This window comes from Spea bombifrons, chromosome 6, assembly GCF_027358695.1.
Source record: "Spea bombifrons isolate aSpeBom1 chromosome 6, aSpeBom1.2.pri, whole genome shotgun sequence".
Lineage (NCBI taxonomy): Eukaryota > Metazoa > Chordata > Amphibia > Anura > Pelobatidae > Spea > Spea bombifrons.
The window spans coordinates 16,910,082-16,932,812 of NC_071092.1; the positions used below are offsets into that span (position 1 = coordinate 16,910,082).

At 41.8% G+C, this 22,731-nt stretch overlaps 1 protein-coding gene across 5 annotated transcripts in view; it reads left to right on the forward strand.

Annotated features, from left to right (window-relative positions):
• The window catches only part of UCHL5 (ubiquitin C-terminal hydrolase L5), a 118,029-nt gene that overhangs the window by 15,777 nt on the left and 79,521 nt on the right, over positions 1-22,731 (forward strand). For all 5 annotated transcript variants that reach the window (XM_053468638.1, XM_053468635.1, XM_053468636.1 and 2 more), the window contains exon 2: positions 12,819-12,882. In XM_053468638.1, the coding sequence (XP_053324613.1) occupies positions 12,819-12,882 (64 nt within the window). The remainder of the gene's footprint in view (positions 1-12,818; positions 12,883-22,731) is intronic.

Here is a 22,731-nt window from a genome sequence, read left to right on the forward strand (position 1 = left end):
TTTTTTAATTTTATTAATTTATTTTTACTAATCACACTGTGATTAGAAAGCTGGGCTCCATTGACTTGCATGGTTGAATGCAGTACCTGTATTCAACCTGCAAGCGGAGCCAGAGTTCTCTAGAGGGTCTGGAAACCAACTAGCCAACTTTTTCAACTTTATTTTTTTTACAGGACGGTCGCCATCTTGTGGCTGGCGAAGTCAAACACGCAGTGGCGGTTGTGACCGCCTTCCGGAGCGGTCACAGAACGGCCTGGGGTAAGTGTTTGGTGTCGCTGAATGCCTCCTTATTGAGGCATTCCAGCGACACCATTGAAGTTTAGGAGATGATCGTTAATTGCCTCCTAAACTCTTTTAAAACGGGTGTCCGCCGCCATACAATGTATGTCTGGGCAGACAGCACAGCCACTCAGAGCCTGCCCCCGAGCCTGCGATCACTCTCACGGAGTGGACCTGTAGGCTGAAAACGCGGTTGCAGGAAAACCAGCGATCGCGTTTTCAGCTGCCACAGGCAGCTTCAGGGAAGGTGGTTGAGTGTTGATCCTGACACAACATCCCCCTGCTGCCTGATCGCTCCATGAGAGCTAAAGTGCAGCGTTAACCTCTTCAATGCCGTGATCGCAGCATTTAGGGGTTAATTCCCATTTTGTAAGGGGCTCTGCTGCTGGTGGTCTGCCTAGAAGACCAGCAACAGCAAAAACGAGCCCCCACAAGCCCTTTGATGATTCCTGTAGGCATGGAAGCCTACAGCAGTCATCAGAGACTCCCCCTGCAATGGCTGGTCTATAGACCAGCAATTGCGTCCCAGCTGCCAGAGGCAGCTTCAGGGACAGGGGGAGAGGGTTCTTCGGTCTCCACATGAGTGTGGAGACCAGTCCCAACCCTCCCCTGCTGCCTGATTGCTCCATTCGTGGCATTGCAGGGGTTAACATTTGTCCCCACAAGCTTGTGGGGACTAAATATCAGTCAATGCTGTGCTCCAATTGGAACATCAGCATTGAAAGAGTTTAACAAAAAAAACAAGAAAATAATTAAAAAAAAAAAAAAAAAAAAACAAACAGCACTGACCTGAATGTCCAGGGTGCTTCCAGGTCAAATGCTGTGAGTTTAGTAAGTGGGCTGATGATGATCAGATCACTCCTGACCAACTGTTGGTTTTAAAAAAAAATCCTGGCTCTTAACTTTTTTAAGCGCATGTACATATGTGGGAGAAAAAAATAAACAATAATAGTGCAATACTGTGGGATTCAAAGTGCTATGTGTACGTGTAATGTATGCACTCACAAAATTACAGATGATCAAGGCTCTTCAGAATAAAATTCTCTTTATTTCTTCTTATAACTAAAAAATTGATAAAAAGAACGGCCAATGGTGCAATAAATTCCTGTAGTTGTTATAGGAAAATAAAAATGCACTTACAAGATGGTCGATATTTTCAGGCACTTCAACTAAAAGTCCGAAGTTAAAAGCAATGAAGTCAAAAGCATTAGATAGTCCTCGTAGGTAGTCCTCAACGCGTTTCGCCTATCGGCTTCCTCAGGAGAACAGTTTCTTTCCGAAAAATTTCATGATGTTCGTGGGTGTAGAGCGTCTATTTATGTGTTTTGTGTCCTTGTTCCGTATTCCGTCTTTACTTCCGGGTTTGACGTCAGCGCGCTGTTCCCGTCGTTGCTCGGCGACCGTGACGCTTCAGTAATCCATCCTTCCTGCGTCTACGGCGTCTCCATGCGTCTCCATGCGTCTCCTAGCAATTGGGACGCTGCGAACCTCCTTTCATTTCAAAAACACAAGTCCTCTCCCCTTTCTGCTTACAGGCTCATCGGATAATAGTAGTAATTCTCGAGCGAGGTATCTGAAAAATCTTTGATGTCGCTCGTGTTCAGGATGTTTTGATGGAGGAGAGAGGGGATATATTAGGGGTTTTATAATATATATAATAGCATAAAATACGGATGGAGAACGGAACAATGGAAATGAGAGAGTAGCACAAAGAGATAGTGTATAGTATGTATATATATAGAGATGTGATGTAACAATTTGTCCACGGAGAGACTCATAAAGTAAATAGGGATAATCATTAGCTTATGTAAATATAGAGAGACATTCATATTTTATTTTGTGTGATCCTTAAATTGATAAATGGCTTGTATATATATAGAGATGTAATATCACAATTTGTCCACAGAGAGACTATTAAAATAAATAAATAAATAGGGATAATCATTAGCTTGTGTAAATATAGAGAGACATTCATCTTTTATTTTGTATGATACTTAAATTAATAAATGACTTGATTATTAATTAATTTATAAGAATATATATAAATAAAAAATGGATAAAAATGAGGCAAGATTAATAAAATATGGCTTGGATTTTAGTTAAATTGATTTAAATGAATTCATTAGGCCCTATATCTATCTATCTGGTTTCCTTACTAGTTTAAAATGATTTTATAAGACCAGTATGTTCGATGTTCGATTAATCGGATAAAAAAATTGATAATTTTTTTTTAATTTAAAATAATGTAATAAAAAAACATACAATTTACACTTTCATCTCTTTATCGCAATGGCATTTCTCTATCCACCTTCTTATATTTTACTGACATAATAAAAGCTACAAGAACCCAAACAGTGTTTCTCAAAATAGATTTTAATAAAGTTATTAGTAAATATTCATATGTTAACTATTTTTCGTATTTAATAAAAACTGAGAAAAAAGCCTTGTTTATATTTTCTTTTATTTACCAAACTCTGCCCCCATTTATGTCTTATACCTCCCTATATGCCACTGTGTATCCTGATATGCAACTCCGCCTCCCATAAATGCCCTGTACCACCCTGAAATTCATTATACTCCCTGATTCACCACTGCCTCCCCCAGATATACCACTCTGAAATCCATTATACCCCCCATACACCACTCTGCCTCCCCCTTTACACCACTCTAACTCCCATATGCAACGCCGCCTCCTCCCCCCCTCCCATACAACGCTCTGCCTCTCTCCCGACTCCCTGGTGTCTTGTGAACCTCCGTTGCTGACAGGCACTTTCACTGCAGCGTCATAGAAGCCCCGGCGTAGGTGAAGGGCAGTAACGGAGGCTGTCTGTGCACATTATGCAGACCCCCACCAGCTGACAGAGAGGATGATCCTCTGCAGGAGACCTCGATTCTCTGTCAGCCGGTGGGGGTCTGCATGATGTGCACAGACAGCCTCCGTTACTCACCTTCACTTCCGCTGGGGCTTCTACATCATGTGATGCTGCCACTGCATCGTAGGAGCGGAAGTGGAGGGGAGAGGCGGAAGTTGTCTGTGCGCATCGCACGGACACCCACCGGCTGACAGTGAGGGGAATCCAGGTCCCCTGCAGCGTTGCAGGGGATCTGGATTCTAGTGTTTATAATCTGATCTCTGAGGTCAGATTATATAAGGAGAGGAGTTTTTCAGAGCATTTGCTCTGAAAAAAAACCTTTTTTTATAATCCATAAAAGTCTATTCGACTAATCAATAATGAAAATCGTTGTCATTGATTTTCATTAAAATGTTTACCGATTCTATCGATTAGTTGTTTCAGCCCTACAATGTTTATCTAGAATGTTTCTAATGTCGGCTATATGATTTGAAAAAGTGGTAATAAACCTCAAGTTAAAGATGTCGTTAGATGATTGTGTAAGAGTAGCATCATTGACTTTATCAATCTTAAATGTTTATTATTTGATTTATGTCTATCTATTCTCCTTGCTGCACAAAAGGTCCTCATCACTAGATGTTTATTATACCCTTTTTCTAAGAACCTATCTTCGATGACTCCTGCTTAATCCTCTTTTCTAGAACAGTTTTTCCTTATTCTTATAAATTGGCCTCTAGGTATCTTGGGATCTTTTCTAATATACCAATAAGCTCTGTACTATCTCTCTAGTATGAGGTACAAAAATTTGAAGAAAAGGATCAACAGACGAAGAAAGATTTAATGTCAATGACCCAATACCGGAAACAATTGGACGACTGGGAGGATTTTCTAAGGATTTATGAATCTTTGGAAGATGATGGAATATATCTAACTGAGGATGCCTAACAATTAAACATTGATATCCCTTGATATAACCCCTCTATTCCGAGCTGACTAGTAACGTACACTTCAAAGTAGGATCAACTGAAAGGCGGGCATAGAAATTCTTATCTTATCAGTCTTAAGGCTTCGGCTTTATAGACCTCAGTATCTTTTAAGACAACCCCTCCACTTTTATCTGCACCATGTATAACAATATTTTCCTGGTCCTTTAAACTGTTTGAAGCTGTTTTTTGGCTTGAGTAAGGTTATTCCGTCTCGATTCAACCTCTGTTTTCCCTATTTGAAGTGGGGTTAAATTTTGACACAGTTTTCATATTTGTCTAGATCTTTAGAGAATCATTGTATTTGTTTTCATTTAACAAACTATTCAAGTAAGTGAGATAAATAAGATCCTGAGTATCGACAACCTTGCCAAAACCCCTTAATGGGACTTGTGGATTTATCAAGGACAGTTGTTAGCATCAATATGCTCTCTTTTTAGAAAAAAATCTCTTTATGGCAAACTTCTGATAAATTTATTAAAATCAATTATCAGGTTAACTTTGCTTAAATTTCTGCAGGGAGCAAATTTAAGGACTTTTAATAAGAGAATAACCTGACTGACTGTAAGAGTGTGTTTAGAAAGGTTGTAGATGAGTAATATGGGGTGTGTCCAGCTGCCCAGGAAAACGGTTGCTTGAGCTCTGTGCTCCGCTGCCGCCCGTATTTTAATCCGCACAAATTCTACCACGATGGCACGCACTAAACAGGCTCCTGCAGAACCCCCCAACACCGAGCGGTCACCCTCGTGAAACCACTAACTCCCTCCGGGAGTATTTCAGGACACCTGCGGATCTGGCTTCACAGGCCTAGGAAGGCCGCGCGACAGGATCACCAGCCAGTACGTCCTCCCTAGGGGAGGGAGCACCCGCACCTAACCCTGCGCAGCCTCAACACGCACCTGAAGTGCTCCAGCTTTTCTCGGCGCCCTGGCATTCCAACTTTTCCACACTTATAATGGAGCTACGCCAGGTGGCCCGTGACGAGGTCTCCCCCCCCGCTGGAACACAGGTTGGGTCCCTGAAAGACTGCTCGGCCCTGCAGCAACAGGTAGGCCAGGCTGCAGCACAGTTGGCAGAATTCCACCTGCATTGTATGCTTGCTATTAGGATGCGGCTAGAGGATATGGAGAACATTGGACTGAGGGAGAACAGGGGAGGGAGAACGGGACGGAGGCCTTGCTGGCCCTTCTCACTGACTTGTTCTCCGGCCTACTGGTCAGGGTAGTAGTTGCCTCATCAGTGGTGGACAGAGCACTACGTACCAATGGGGCCACCAGTGGCGACCCTTCTAGCCCCCCGAGGGATATCTGCCACCTTACAGACTTTCGCCTCATTCCTCATGTCTCGTGCATGTGGCAACTCAACGGCGCTTCGGTCACCTTGTTCCACGATATCTCAGATCTCACCCTGCAGGCCCACCGTGCTCTAAAACCCCTGAATCCAGACATCTGGAGTTTGAGGGTGGGGGGAGGGTAGGGTACACCACACTGGGGCGACCGTTCCCCCCCCCCTCTTTTTGGGAATGCTTCCTACGGGTGAGGAATTAGCCCTGTCAGCCTCCAGTGCTGTCAGGTGGTACCAAAAGACCTGTTACCCCCTGGCTTATATATGCCTCTGGCCCCCAGGTCCGCCCCTTTCTGTCTCCTACGTCCGTTGTTTAACCCACAGTTGCTCCCCCAAATGCCTTTCCCTATGATACTCTGTTCTACCCCCCCCCTTTTTTTTTTTTAATCCACTCCCCCCATTATTCCCTCTGTCTATTCCTCTTCCATTCCCTGATTTACCATAGAAAGGTTGTAGATTCCTAGAGATCTATTGTAAAATTCTGAGTATTTTGATTGTCTCTTGATGCGAACTCTACTCATTTCTCTAGGAGCTAGAATTGTTTTCAGATTGCCACCTTTGCTACATATTTATTCGACTTTTACCAGATGATGATGTTGCTCCAAATTCATTCTTGCTAATCATCCTAGAGTTACATTTCTTTATACCTCTGAAGTTTGATAAATTATCCTTTGGTCTCCCTTTTGCTCCACTGACAGGAATCTGGTTAGGTAACCCAAAGGACACCTTATTCCTTTTTGTATTGTCCATAGTAACTCTCTCCCCAAAAGTAGACCTCCCAGAATCCTTATTCTTTTTTGTATTATCAATGGAAATGTTCCTTACTTCTGGGTTTCAATTTACTTTTATTTAAATTTAATAGCAGACTTGTAAGGGCAGAATGCTCAGGGGTTCTGTTCTTCAATACTTGTTGGACCAATCAAGTTGTCTCCCCTGATTATAATCTTGTTGACCTCTTTTGAATTTTTGTTTCTTTAAAACTATATTCGATTCAGACTTATCTATCCGGCTATCAAGGATTTGTTCCAACTCCTTAAATTCCGGGGCATCTTGAAACATTTTAATTCCTCCATCTTCCCCTCAATTTTAGCATAGATTTCCTCATTGTGGTGAGTAGATCTAGTAATTGTAGGGAACATTGTTCTAAAATCTTATTCCAATTCAACTGAAATTGTTTATCTTCGTCTCCTATTATGGCCCTCTTAGTAATTCTAACGCCTCTCGGTATGATAACTGTCTTTACGTATTGCTCAGGGCTGCAACTAACTAATATTTTCATAATCGATTAGTTGACCAATATTTTTTTTCGATTAATTGGATAAAAAAATGAATGTACATTTTTCATTTATTTAAAATTTAATAAATGATGTTAAATACAAACGGCAGAATAAAAAAAACTTTCATAAAATGCATTTTCTGTCTTTATTTCCCAACCAGCCCCCCCCCCCCCAGTTATGCACACTGGCCTCCTAACATATGCCACACTGGCCTCCCCACATATGCCACTCCACTCTGCCCCCCCACATGTGCCACTCCACTCTACCCCCCCACATGTGACACTCCACTCTACCCCCCCCACATGTACCACTGTGCCCTCTGCCTTCTACCCCGATACACCACTCTGTCCTCTCCAGACATGCCAAACTATCCTCCCCACATTTGCCTTATGCCCCCAGATATGTCACTCTGTCCTCCCCAGATACGCCTTATATACCCTATATGCCTTATACCCCCCAGATATCTCATAGTACCCTCATAGAGTCACAGACCCGTTCACAGCACACTGACACCATACTTTTATAAATAAGTACTGGGTTAATCTTCACTGCCCCCAGGATTTAGGTTCCCCTTAGTTTGCCCCCCTATATCTCTAACTGCACTTTAAGTTAACTTTATTAAATTAACCCTCGGTCCTCATCATTGAACTAATCCTAAACACTCCATTAACCACAACGGCTCCTAAATTAACCCTGAGCACCCCATCAACCACAACTGCCCCTAAATTAACCCTAAAGACACCATTAACCACAACTGCCCTAAATTAACCCCCACCTCCCCTAACTTTCAGTAGCCCAAATATTCATTTTATACTTACAGTGAGATGAGTGTCTTAGCCATGTGAGACTGGGAGAAAGGAAGGGGTGGGGCCAGTTGTCAGTTACTGCAGGGTGGGACTGGAAGAAGGAACTGCTGTGAGTCTCTGAATGAAACGGATTATAAAATGAGGGGTATTTTTCAGAGCATTTGCTCTGAAAAAACCCTCATTTTATAATCGATCGTTGGCAACGATTTTCATTATCGATTATCGATTTTTATCGATTAGTTGTTGCAGCCCTAATATTGTTCTAAACTGGCAATATCCCACCAAGTCCTAAAGTCTGTTGTAAGCCAAAAAATAAAGAATCAATATTTTTATTCCGTTTAGAAACTTGATCAATTCCTGTATTTAGATTAAATATCTTTTCACTTACTAGTGTCCTATTTGTTTTCTTTTTAAAATAACCATCCATACTCGTGAGATTACTGTTTTTTCAATATTAAAAAACACACTTTTTTTACTTTAAGGAAAACACAAGTGATGGCTTGAATGAACCATATATTATGTGAACCAATCTCACCTTCACCCCTTAAGGACAATGGGCAGTCCCAAAACCCATTGAAAACAATGCATTTTGAGCCCTTACATGTATGGGCTTTGTATTTAAGAGGTTAATGTACTTAATTATAAAACAATAATAGAAGACAGCTGCAGTGAATCAAGCACACGCCACAAGCCAAGAACCACTTAATTGTGATTAAAAAAAACCCACTTAATTGTTATAAAATGGTGATTAGATAGCTGTTGTAATGAACAAAAACTTTTGAAGAACCTATGGTTGGTAACTATGATTGAAAATATTTTTTTTTCACATAGATTAATAAACTTTTGGTGGATTTTTTTTGTTCACATATTTTATCATAATACAATCAGGAACCTGATGTCCTTCCTGGGCCTAATGACCTCGGTCCAGACTGCAGTTACATGGACACTAACACATGAAACGCCCTCAAGCTTTCATCTTGGAACACTGCGACAGTTCAAAGCTGACTCTCCAAAAGAGTCTGCGTCAGCCCTCTAGTAACCTCGTCCTTCACTTGGTGGATGAAAGAGGACAACGTTCTGAGACGACAATCCTGGAAGTTCCAGACATGGACAGTGCTTTATACAGATGCCAGTCAGAGAGGATGGGGAGCCACCTTCGTGCACAAGGTCTGTGGTCCCCACAGGAAGCAAGTCATCGTATCAACTTCCTAGAGCTTTTACTAGTATGGAAAGCATTAGACCACTGGGGGGGGCTGCTTGTTGCAAAGCAATGCATATCCTCTCAGACAACATCACGGTAGTGGCTAGGTATGCACAGAAATGAAAATTCTGGACCGAAACTGAAAATTCAGGATGCACTTAGCCGAAACCGAAAATGACTCCCCTTCCACCTTTTAAAAAAAAAAAAAAACATGTATATGAAATGTTTTATATATAGATACAATAGTAATATATATATATGATTGCTAACAACAATCACACTCCTATCATGCCAAGTCAACCAGTACCTGCTGGAATCTGGGTATGTTTGGGCCTGATAGGAGTGTGATTGCTGTTGGCAATCATATATATTTAATATAGCAATCACACTCCTATCATGCACAAGCAGCCAATACATGCTGAAACCTGGCTAGCTGTCCCCCTTGTGTATTGATGCTGCCTGCACTGATAAAATGCTGCTCTGCAGGATTGGGTCTGCACATCACTTACAGCCTCTCTGTGCCATTATTTCCCCACTTACACATTAATGCTGTTACACGCATTCAATCATTTACTCATTCACAGATACTCATGCATTTCCTCAATCACACATACTTATGTGTTTATATACCCATACTTATGTGTTTATATACCCTCCCCCACCACCTTACCTGATCTGCAGATTTCCTGGTGCTGCTCGCAGACTTCCGCAGGAACCCAGCAGAGTAATGTGACGTAAGTTCATGTCACTCTGCTGGGTTCCTGCTTCCCCCTGGGCGAAACAAGAGACGTTGCTTGCACAGTGTGTGCGTGAGCAATCCACAGGTAAGCAGCAGCAATTAGCCCGCCCCAGGATGGAGGTTGAATATTTTTGGCCGTACTTCCAGACGAATGGAGCTTACACAGGGACGTGTTTCGGATGATTACAGACAAGTAGGGGTCTCCCGAAAAAGACCTGATGGCATCAAGCAGGTCGACAACCTCTCACTTTCACCCAGGGGACATCCAAGAGGGCTGGAGGCCCTATCATAGATGTGGAATTTCAAGCTAGCTTAGATATTTTCCCCTATTACACTTCTTGCGAGGGTTCTGAAGAATATAAGGGAAAATTCTCATCCAGTCATCCTTGTCACCCCATACTGGCCAAAGAGAGCTTGGTTTACAGAACTTATCCATCTTCCCATTTGGCTGGACTTGCTTCTTCAAGGACCTGTCTGTCACCCAAACCCGGATCGTCTAAAACTTACGGCATGGATTCTGACGGGAGATCATGCAATCCGAAGGCCTGCCCTTGGGAGTCATAGAAACCCTGATCACCAGCAGAAAGGCTTGTACTTCTGCTAAATACCAGAAGATTTGGAAAACCTTCCTCTCTTGGTGTAAGGTCCACTTATCCTCCCCTTCTGACATCCACTTCATTCTTAATTTCCTGCCAATTGGGTTTAACGGTGGCCTCAAACCAGCCACTTTGAAGGTACAGATAGCTGCACTCCGCACCGTCTAGATCTTCGCCTGGCCGAACATCTCTGGATCAAGAGGTTTTCCAAAGGAATCTCTAGATTACGACCACATCGCCATCCTATGATTCCCACGTGGGACCTTAATCTAGTATTAGAACCGGTATTATAGGAAGCTGTTTCTCTCAGGCTACTCACCCTTTAGATCGTCCTAGTGGCTGTCACTTCCGCTCGTAGAGTGGGGGAACTTCAAGCAATGTCAGGGGACTAATTGTTGGGCTTCATTTAAAAAGGCTTCCGGGGGCGTCCTCACATGGTTCCGTTCTGACGTAATCACGTCTGTACCATTCCTGACGTTCTTCTGTGTTTGTGTCGGCTTTTGTCTCCCTGAAATATATCTAAACAACTGGGGTTTATTAAAACGAAGCTCCCGCCACAAATATAAAGATTTAAAGATCTATAACTATTTTTTTGGGTGATAAACATTAATGATTCTGGTATTTAAATTTGTATGTATTACAATGTAAAGACACAATACAAACACAGGAGGAATATTTATGGTAAAGGATCATTGATGCTCAATTTTTTTTTATGGACTATGGACCCAATGTTCACTAATATGAAGACGAAGGATTTAAACACAGCTATTCATTTGAAGCCCACTTAAACTTTGGAATGCTTTTAGTACTATAGTTCAACAGTTATAAATAAGTTAATCTTCCTATTGTTTTTAACACAGTTTAAATGCACAATATCTATATATATATAATTATGATAAAGCACATTGAGGTTCACTAATAATTAACTCCTAACGATTTATAGCCCTTTTAAATAATGGTGTAAATAACGATCATTATATATGAAAGATCTTAAACACCGGTTTCTCACTAGTAGAACGCTATAAATCCTTTTATGGGGATGACACTACAATTAGAAGCAGGATACCTCATATAGTCACTAATATCGTATGATATGTTTCCTTTCTTCTTAATGGTTTATAGTCCCTTTTAAATGTTGTTTTAAACAACGATCACTAATATTAAAATGGAAATTTTTCACTTATATGAAGGATCCTAAGCACTGATTACTCACTTGTGGAACGCTATAAATTCTCCTATGCTGATGGTATCATAATCATAAGGGGGTTACCTCATTCAGCCAAGAATATCTAATGATATGCTCCTTTTTTTTTTTCCTAATAGTTCATAGTCCCTTTAAATGATGTTGTAAATAATGATCACTAATACTAAAACAGAAATCCCTCACCCATATGAAGGATGATACAAATACTCTTATGGTGACGGTATTACAATTATATGGGGGACACTATATAGCTATGAATATCTTATATATCAATTTTTTTCTTCTCTCCTTGAATATTAGCCCTGTGTATGCTCCCATCAATGTTCCCAGATGGTACAGGGATTTTTTTTCTCCACAATTATAGGTGGGCTAACGACCTTTTTCTTAACGTTGGGGATAGTATGAATGTCTTAATATATGTCTGTATGGTAATTGTTAGTCTAATTCTTGATTATTTTTTTTTGTTTGTTTTGTGTTAAGCCATATGGACCTTTTTTTTTTTTTTTGAGACCTATTGGAACCTTTATTGGGATGACTGTTTAGGTTTGCTAAGTGTAGGGATCTATTGGATACAAGTTTTTGAACAATCTTTATGACCCTTAAACTAGTGACGATAAACACGCAAGGGTTATAAAAGATAAAAAAATACGTCTTACTGTTAATTATTTGACAATAGAGTGGTCTCTCATACTCCTCCAGAATTCGTACCTAAAGCTTTCCCTTTGTTCCATCTTCAGAAGCATATAATTTTGCTAGTCTTTTGCCTGAAGCCAAAGAATGACAATGATGTCAGTTACACTTCATTACCTCCACAGATGCCTACAGATCTATCTGGAAAGAATGGCTCTTTGGAGACGCTACTTCACAGGCTTCCAGACTTAACATTTTGGGCAGAGGCAGCCAGGGTTTCTATATATATCAGATCTGTCGAGCAGCAGTTTAGAAGTGTGTTCATACCTTTTGTCAAACATTTTCAGCTAAAGACCTCATTTACTGAAGATGCAACACTCTTCTACCAAAGTTGGCAAGCTATGATTTCCGAGCCCCTCAAGTAGCTTTGTTGTATTTTCTGTCTGCCAACGGGTGTGACATGAAAACATTGAATTCTTTCTATAGAATTTATTTTCATTGTCGCTTCCCGTTAGCAATTTTGTTTTGTGCGTCCCTAATAATACATTTAATTTAGCCTCTTCTGTCTTTCGTATGCACTGAAGGGCAGCTTCTGGGGGGGGGGGTTATTTCCTGCCCTACCTGGATAGGCTGAGCTGTCTCCTAATGTCTGCTACTGGAGAGTTTCCTTGTTTCACACCTGCCTGAAAGTTTTGCACAGTGTGGTCAAGAATGTTCACTTCACAGACTTCAGAAATCACTAAATTGTCTTTTTCATAGTGAGAAATTCCTACCAATATTAGCAATATTCATGTTTAGGTGTGTGTATAAGAGATATATATATATTGTATTCCAATTTCAGCATTTTTTTTCATAGCTGTAGATTTGACCACAAGTTATGACAATACATTTTTTCGTTGCTTCCCAGGTTGTCAGGGAGTTCAAGTGGAAGAAATTTGGAGTTTGGAACAAGAACACTTTGAAGATTTGCAGTAAGCATTGAATATGTATTTGAGTCTTTGTTATCAATTCACTGTAGTATACAAGAGCTTAAGAGAATAGCGTTTATGAAGAAATATGCTGTATTGTAGTAGTTTTATTTTACAAAGCAACAGTTTTAAAAGGGGCATACCTTGGGGAATTTTTTTTTTTTATCTCCTTTTGTTACACTTCATTCATAGGCAGATTAAGGAGGTTTTTCCTCGCTTCCTAGATAATTAGTCAGTGTAACTTGCTGGGTGACTAAGGCTGTTTTTATATACTCAACTCATTCAGTCCCCTACGGACTTACATGATCTTCTTATAAAGCTCTGCTTAGAAGCGCTTCAGGACGTAGAGGATTCCTCTGCAGTGGCAGCTGTCTCTATTTTGGCAACCCAAAGTATTTTTTCTGCCAAGCATTACAGTATTCAATTAGATTTATTTCAAGGGTTATATGCAAGTACAGAAACAACTCTTCTCTTGTATGCAGCAATACCCCACATGCATTCCTTGCACTATATCCCAGCAATGTATCCAGAGTGCTGTCTTATGACTATGGTGCTCAGCATTAGATGCACATACCGCTCTGAAACAGAGGTCTGTTGGGACAGACCTAGTGCTTCTATCACGAGACCCCCATAAGGAGAAATCAGAGAGATTGGGAGAAAGGAGGAGTAATAGGAGAAAAGGGAGGAGTGGAGAGATGATAAAAAAAATAAGAGATAAAGAAAGGAGTTAATGAGAGAGGCAGAGAGAGTGTATGTTTGTCATTGTACGGTTTTGTGTGCGTGAGGGTATTGCCAGTGTACGTGCCACAGTGTTCATGTGTGTGTTAGGGTACAATGCTAGATTGTGGTGTCAGAGGTGTGGACGTTTTAAAAAAAAAAAAAAAAAAAAAAAAAAAAAAAAAAAATCTACTTGAGACGAAAATGGTAGACCAATCTGTTTGTCCTGATACAAAAAAATAATCTCCTCATGAGTGTTCCCTCACATCCGCTAAAATGGAGAAGATCTGGTCCCTGGCCTACTTCCTCCTCCAATCTCTGGTTCATGCAGCCAGGAACAAACAGGGCTGTGTGAGGGCTTGGACATCGCAGCAAAGCGTGGGGGAAGAGGCTTCAGTGGCAACCTGCTGCTAATTGGAGGATACAGGTCTAGGACTACAACTAACAGTTATTTTCATAATCGATTAGTTGGCCTATTTTTTCGATTCATCGAATGAAAAAAATGCAAATGTGTTGTTTATTTGAAATAATTTAATGGGAAACTGGGTATTAAAAACAAACGGCAGAATAAAAAGCTTAAAATTTACATTAACATGTATTATAGGTTTTTATCTCTATCGCAATGGCATTTCTCTAATCGCCTTCTTATTTTACTATTCCATAATAATAAAAGCTAGATTTTAAAGGTACAAGAACCCAAACACACTATTTCTCAAACTAGGTTTTAATACCTAAACCAGGGCTTGACAAATTTGTTGTGAATCTAGGCGCCAGGTAAAAAAGTTAGGAGCCAGGATTTTTTTAAACTAACAGTTGGTCAGGAGTGATCCGATCATCATCAGCCCACTTACTAAACTCACAGCGTTTGACCTGGAAGCACCATGGACTTTCAGGTCAGTGCTGTTTGTTTTTTTTTTAAATACATTTTTTTCATTTTTTTAACTCTTTCGATGCTGATGTTCCATTGGAGCACAGCATTGACAGATATTTAGTCCCCACAAGCTTGTGGGGACAAATGTTAACCCCTGCAATGCCACGAATGTGTCATACACAATTGTGGCATTGAAGGGGTTAACTCTGCACTGTCGCTCTCAGGGAGCGATCAGGCAGCAGGGGGGTGTTGGGGCTGGTCTCCACACTCATGGCGAGACCAAAGAACCCTCTCACCCTGTCCCTGAAGCTGGGACTCAATTGCTGGAATATGGACCAGCCATTGCAGAGGGAGTCTCTTTGATGACTGCTGTAGGCTTCCATACCTACAGGAGTCATCAAAGGGCTTGTGGGGGCTCGTTTTTGCTGTTGCTGGTCTGCCTGGGCTTCCAGGCAGACCACCAGCAGCAAAGCCCCCAAAACGGGAATTAACCCCTAAATGCCGCGATCGCGGCATTGAAGGGGTTAACGCTGCGCTGTCGCTCCCATGGAGTGATCAGGCAGCTGGGGGGTGTTGGGTGAGGTCCCCAGACTTGTGTGGGGACCCAATCAACACACAAACCCCTTCCCTGAGGCTGCCTGAAAACACGAGTGCTGCTTTTCCAGCAACCGCGTTTTCAGCCTACAGGCTCACTCCGTGGGAGTCATCTCAGGCTCGGGGGCGGGCTCGGAGTGGCTGTGCTGTCTGTCCAGACTTCTGGGCAGACAGCAACAGCGCCCCCATGTGGTGACTCAGCCTCTTACATCCACAATTTTTTCTGGATGTAAGAGGCTGACAAAACCTAGGCGCCAGGACAAAATTCTCTGTCGCCATGGCGACCTGGCGCCTGGGATTTGTCGAGCCCTGACCTAAACAAATAGAGGTCGGACTATAAGACTCCTCTCTGGCAGCCGATCGGCATCTGTGCGATGCACGCAAACAACCTCTACTACTGCCCTCCACTTCTATGAAGAAACGCCAGCATGTTGTAACCTTCTGGTGCTCAGTCATATAAGCCTCTGTGGAAGTGCCGGCCAGCAGCAGGAGGGAGGGGCAAGTCTGGCAGAGCAGAGTGGCATATTAGGCTATACAAGGCATATCTAGGGGGCAGAGTGGCAAGCCTGGGGGCAAATGTGCATAACTGGGGGGCAGGTTGGCAAATAAAAGGAAATAAAAACAAGAAATGCATTTTTCTCAATCATAGTTTTTATTAAATATGAAAAAAAATAGTTTAGATGTGAATTAATATCAAGTAGTAAAATTTTTTTAGATATTAAAACCTAGAGAAATATTGTGTTCAGGTTCTTGTACCTAAAATATAAAATATAGCTTTTATTATGTCATAGTAAAATAAGGCGGTTAGAGAAATGCTATTGTGATAGAGATAAGTGTTGTGTGTACAGAGTGCAATGACGCATGTTAATGTAAATTTTTTTATTCTGCACCCAGTTTATTAAATTATTTTTAATTATTATGAAAATAGTTTGTTGCCTTATACTGATTATAGTTGCTCTCAGTATCCTTGCTGGATATACCTGCTTTAGTCGATTCCCCCGCCAACCACCGACTATTGAGCCTCTTGCTGTTTCCTGGTTAATACCAGAATATTATCCACTGAAGTTAATATAGCTACCCCCAAGTACATTAGCCAAGATTGAATGCTTGAGAAGATCAGTCTAGACCCTCGTTCATTGTTCCTGCTGCTCTATTCGACAGGCCATGAGGATGCTGGGACCAGATGGTGGCTACAATTTAGGGGTCCCTTGGGCAAAGGCAAAATTTTAACTTAAAATCCTGGAGCATATGGCCTCACACTCTGAAAAAGTTTATTCACATATGCAGACCTTTGAAGGCCAACCTTGCTTGGTGGCTATTGCATGCTCCCCTCCAAACGGGTATGCCTTACCGTCAAGGCCTGTGGTGTAACATTACAACAGACTCCTCCAAGTTAGGTTAGGGGGGTCGTATATGCTTGGCCGAAGAGCAACTGTGGGGGCTCAAAAGATCAAAGACTATCAAATTTTACGGAGCTGAAAGCAGTGTGAATGGCTCTTCCACCTTTTAGTCCATTTGTCTGCCTTTCAGTGCAGGTCAATTCAGACAAAGCTACATTATTCCAGTTCTCTGGAAGTTACGTGCAAGAATAATGGCTTGGTCAGAGAGAAATCTTGCTTTTTCAGAAGTTCACATTGCAGGCCATCACAATATTCTGTCTCTCTCTCTCCCAAATAGACTGGGAGCTTTGTCAACAGACTTTTTGTGGAATTTACCCACAAATTTAGTATACAAGAAATGGATCTTATGGCTACAAAAGCTAATTCAAAGCTTCACTTATTCTGTTCCTTAAGGACATGAGATGTACCAGTAATGGTGGATGCTAAGTCAGTTCTGTGAAACTAGCCTGGCTTATATCTTCCCCCCCAGTCCTGTGATTCACCGGGTTCTTAAAAAGATTCGGGATTAAAAATCAAGGGTTACTGTCATAATGCCGTTTTGGTCCTGGAGGGCCTGGTTCACTGATCTTCTACTGTCTCAAGGAAGGTTTTGGAGAACATGCAGAAGTTCCCTTCAGAGTAATAGCTTGTTGGCAGCTGATGGCATGGCTGCTGAATGCAGCATCTTTAATAAGAGCAGGTGAAAAGCCATGATAGTTCTTATGTAGTCTCGAAAGCCAACTACTTCCATCATTTATAACATGATTTGGAAAGCGTTTTCCAGATGTTCGCCTTTCCCTCTACAAGCTTCAGTTCCCAAAATTCTACAACTTTTGTTCGCAGGGTTTCAAGAAAGTGTCAGACTATGAACAATCAACCGTTGATCAATGAACCGTTCTTTGGATCAAGAACCATTTGTTAAAGCTATCGGAAACCTTTCTCCAAATTTCTGATCTCCTCTTCCTCCCTCTGACTTCAACCACGGTTCTGGAAAATGTATGTGGACCTCCTTTTGAATGCCTCAAGTTTTGCCCTTTATTAAAAAAAAAAAAACATCAGCCAAAACTGCAGGCCTTGTCATGCAAAACCACCTTTTATTATCTTCCATCAGGACAAAGTAGTTTTAAGAACCATACCAGACTTTTATGGACTGATGGCTGGATTCTGTGGCTGGATCATTTAACGGTCACAAAGCTCGACTTTGACTCGGATAGCAGCAAGGTGAAGGAGGTATACTGGTATGGCTGGTTTGAGTTAGTTGGGCCTTTTTCAGGTTGAAGATGGACTCAAGCTCGACTCCCAAACCTACTGCCCGAAGAACATGATTTTTATGCAGGACAATGCTCCATCGGATACATCAAAGTACTCCACTGGGTGGCTAAAGGCCTTACAGATGAAAGATAATGACATGGCCCCCTTCCTCACCTGACCTAAACCCTATTGAGGACTTGTGGGTCCTTCTTAAACAGCAGATTTATGCTAAATGGAAACTACACCTCTCTGAACAGTGTCTGTGAGGCTGTGGTTGCTGCTGCACAAAAAGAAACTGACAGACTCCATTAATGGAAGGCTTATGGTGTAAATGGTAAGAACTAATTAAACATGTTTCTGATATTCGACTCTTCTTTAAGGAATGTTTTTCTTCTTACCACAAAGATAGAAAACTTTATTTCTCACATGAATCAGGTTAAGAAGGAGTTTTATAAGAAGTTGTATGTCCCTCATAGGGAAAATTTCAGTGATGAGATACACTGTTCCCTGGGCTCATTTCCATCTTACCACCTATATCAGGACACTTCTTCACTGGTGGCTTCAGGGCAACTTACACCCAGCTGGCAAATGTTTGATCTCTACTAACCATAGATTGTAACGATGGAAGCAAGCACCACAGTCTACTGAGAAAAATATGCTCAAGGCTACTGGTCACTTGATTGAATTCATGCTTCCCTTTGTCTAGAGAGGTTGCCTGTCATCATTGGCTGATAACTCTAGCTGGCAAGATGGTCCTAATATGACTGGACAGTCTGTCATTGGTGGCTTATATTAAGTAGGGTGGTATGAGGAGTCCCCTTCTCCTAATTGTCCATAGAGGGAGTATGCTGAAATATATATTATCACCTCCCCATTTAATACTTGTTGGGTATTTTTGATCCTCTGTCTTCCAATGAATCCTTCCTTCCTTTAACCGCCTGGGAACATACTGAAAAGGAGGATAAAAGAACTTATGCAAAGAACCAATCACTCTTACAACCCCCACTCCCATGACAGAAGATATAATGTAAAAGGTCTTTATGGTTACGAGCTGCACAAGCGACCGCAATTACAGATGCACAGAATATATAATGCTTGACAAGCAGAATGAGTTGACCACAAGCCTATTTTCTCTCCAGATTAAGAAAAATGATGGCTACCAAAGTCAAAGTGAACAAGCATCAGTTATCCTTGTAGTTCCACATTGGCCAGATTGCAGATTTGTTCCACCTTGGTCAACCGGTGCAGAAGAATCTCCTTTGCCAATGTCACAATCCTGGTATATTTCATTTGACTGGAGTCTGAATGGCAGCTTTGGTTTGACCTCCAGTCACTGAGACTAATCTTCTCGGCAGAGAGAAGAGACTTCTTACAGATATTTAAAGATCTGAAGAAAGATCTGTTCCTGGAATGAGTCTAAACGTTGTGCTGCGTCCACCTGGACTTTCACTAGGAGGACTTTGTGGACTGCAACACGCCATAGTTAAAGTTCTTCATGCTCTTAGAATTTTAAAACTGGCTTCTCATATGTTCAGGCATTTTTCATAAGCCGTTGTCAAAATAAAACATCACTTACTGGTCGAAATGGTCCATTGGATCTCAATTTTGTGATCTCAGATCCGTGACATGTGAATTCTGCCAAAGGTTTTGCTATGGACCCAGAAAAGCTTTTTTGCAGTTCTACAATGGCTTTGTCCCTCAGGCTTTAAGGCTATACAACGTTTCTTGGGTTTCGCTAACTACTGTAGGAAATGCATTAAGAATTTCGCCTCTATTGTCACTCCCATTACGGACATGAACTGTGACGAATACAATCCCACTGTCTGGTCTTGATAAGGCTCCCCTTGCTGTGCCTTTTGTGTTGGCGTTAGATGCTTCTGAGACAGGGGTAAGCGTCCTGCTGTCTCAATGTCCTACTCTGGAGAGTTCTTCTACACCCATGTGAATTTTTTTTCTAAAAAAAAAAAATAAATTAGCTGAGTTCAATTTTGAAAGTTACTGGCTGTAATCCTAGTGAATTTACTGCACTTCTTGTCACCCTCTGATCTGACCCATGGGACCCCGGCAGCACTGTGCCGTCCCAAAGTCATCGGTGGATCCAGTAGACTTACCTCTTTAAATTTCTGGAGAAGGCAGGCCTAGCGTGGTCACACAGTGTCATTGCGTGGGAGCTGCAGTAAGCTCCTGCTGAGGCATCGCAGTGAGTGAAGTGCCTTAGTTGCTTGAGTCCGTGTCTTTGTTTGGAAGTGTGTCTGAGTGGGTATATTCGTGTCTGAGTGGGTATGTTAGTGTCAAAGTGTGTAGGTAAGTGGGTATATTAGTGTCTGGGTATGTTAGTGTCTGCTTGTGTACTCAGCGAGTATTGTGCAAAAGCAGGTAGATATCAAACATCCGGTATATGATAAAAGTAATTCCAGTTTATTGGAATTTATCAGAGAGAATAAACTGGAATTACTTTTATCATACACCGGATGTTTGATATCTACCTGCTTTTGCACAATACTCGCTGAGTAGTGCTACATCTCAATTGTGAGTGCATTTTTCAGTTAATTGAAGATACTGCACCATCCTGGTTTATGCTTGTTTTTATAGAATCCTACATTCAGTTTCTGGAAGCCTGACATTTTGATGAGCCTGCTTTTTCCAGTCCCTTTGTGAGTGTTACTTACACACTATAAATATATTTCTTTTAACAATATTACACTACTGGATTTGTTTTTTTCTTCCCACATGTGTATGCGCTCCATTATTCCTGGATAACATTATGGCCACCTGCCTAATATTGCATAGGTCCCCATTTTGCCGCCAAACTGTCGAGGCATGGACTCCACTAGACCTCTGATGGTGCTCCGTGGCATCTTGCCCCAAGATGTTAGCAGCAGATCATTTAAGTCCTGTAAGTTGCAAGGTGGGATTCATGGATGCATCCTGGTGCCGTGTGTTCTCTAGGTAAGTGACCCACGCGCACCCAGCTATCCACGTGATGTAAAAAAAAGTGATTCATCAGACCAGGCCACTTTCTTCAATTGCTCCATGGTTCAGTTCTTATGATCGTGTACCCATTGTAGGTGCTTTTAGCGGTGGACAGGAGTCGGCATGGGCACCCGTGACCCTGTCGCTGGTTCACAGCTTTTCTTTCCTTGGACCACTTACCAATAAAACTGGTATGTAACATTGGAAATAACCGGATCTGAGATTTTTCAGTTTTATTTCAAGGAGTGAGCAGCGGTAGAGAAAAGGCTGACTGAGGTTTGCGTATGCAGCCAATGGTGTGATTGAGCCACTCACAGAAGAAAAAGAAAAAACAACAAAGTTAAAACAGTCGGGCAAACAATGTGAACAGAAAGTACGGAACATATCGTTGTGTGGTGTGTGACAAGTAGGATTGGAGGTCAGGGGACCTGAACCTGGTCCAGAGAACGTGCAATCACAAATGACACAGCAAGAGGAGGAGGGTCCCTCGTATGTGTGAAAGGTGATAGGACTCAGCAGGTGGAGAGTTGGCGACTGGTCAGGCGCGGTTGGTGAGTTGAGGTATGGTGTGGGCGTAGAGAAGCTAGAGAATAGGCGGTATTCCGCTATCATATTGGAGCCAAGGTGCCCAAACCTGGTGAAAGCGGAGAGGTGTATGTGAGGTGGTATGAGACGTCTTTTCCAGAACGCTATGACGATCAAGAGTTGAGAAGACTTCCGCGAGTGTTGGAGGAGAGTTGGCTTTCCAACGTCTTGCAATGCACAGCTACAGCTTAGCAGCTAGGAATATGTGGATGAGCAATTTTCATTTGGGGGAGGGTCTGGAAACAAATGAAGAGCAGTTTCAGGTAAAGGTTCTAGACGAATGTGGAGAATGGAGTGTACGGCAGAGAATATTTGCTGCCAAAGAGGAGTCAGGAGTGGGGACCACCGATTTTAACCCATGCTTCTTACTCCAAAATTCTTCAGACCCTCTGATCTGACAGACTTTTGATCATCATGAACTTTTCCTTCAGCAGAATTTAGGTCTTCTGATGAACAGATTCAAAGAAAATCTGACCAACTGCTACTTTTAATAGGCCACTGACTTTGCATCCATGGGCAAGATGCATTTTGAAGACAGTAGGCAGAATTTGACCATGAGGAAGTATTTTTCTGGTAGCCTGGGATTTGTAACCAGACTTTACCCAATCGATAATTAAATCATTTAATGACTGCTGGTGGCTCTCATTTTAGCTAGAAGAGTGGTCGAGTTTCAGGGCACGCTCTATGATGGATATGTTGTAAAAGTTCTTTGAGGATGGGGTTTCATTATCCTTACTTGGCATTTTGTTACATCTCATGCTACTAGATATGGAAAAAGAAAAAGAATATTCTTATCTGAGAATTTATTTTCCATGTCATTTCCAGATAGCACATTGCCCACATGCTAAATGTTTTTTCCTTGCCATTCCAGGTGGCACAGGTGAAGAAGGCTTCTATATAAAAAGGAGACCTCCCCCTTCCTCCCCAGTGTGGTTAAAAAGATAGACTCAAATTTATACCTTTGTGTTTTTTTGTTTTTCCTCAGACATGTCAGATAAAAATCCAGACAACCCTCCTGAGAGTTTAGTCTGTGGGGAAGACTAAACATAAAGCCTGCTCGTCTTGCAAAAAGACCCTGCATGACCCATCGGCCAAAATGTGCAGCTCCTGCTCTCGGCCTAAAGAGGCTCCCACATCCGAATTTACTTCCTGGTTAAAAAGGGGAACTTGAGTCTACCTTTGACTGTTTTCAGGCCATGGTAAATTCTGCTCAGGGGTCTGTGCCTCGGCAAGAACCTTACCAACAGGGTCCACCTAATTTCCTCCCAGATGCTCCGGAGGATTATTCGGTTCCATTTTCCGAGTTTGATTTCCAGTCGAACGACCCCCAGTCTTCGGACGAGGAAGGAGAAATTAAAGAGGAAAGATTTTTCTTCCCAGTAGAAGAAACAGGAAAACTCATCAATGCAGTCAGATCTACCTTGAACTTACAGGATGAAGTACCAGTTTCGAAACCAGATCCTTCTCAGGGTCATTCCAGGA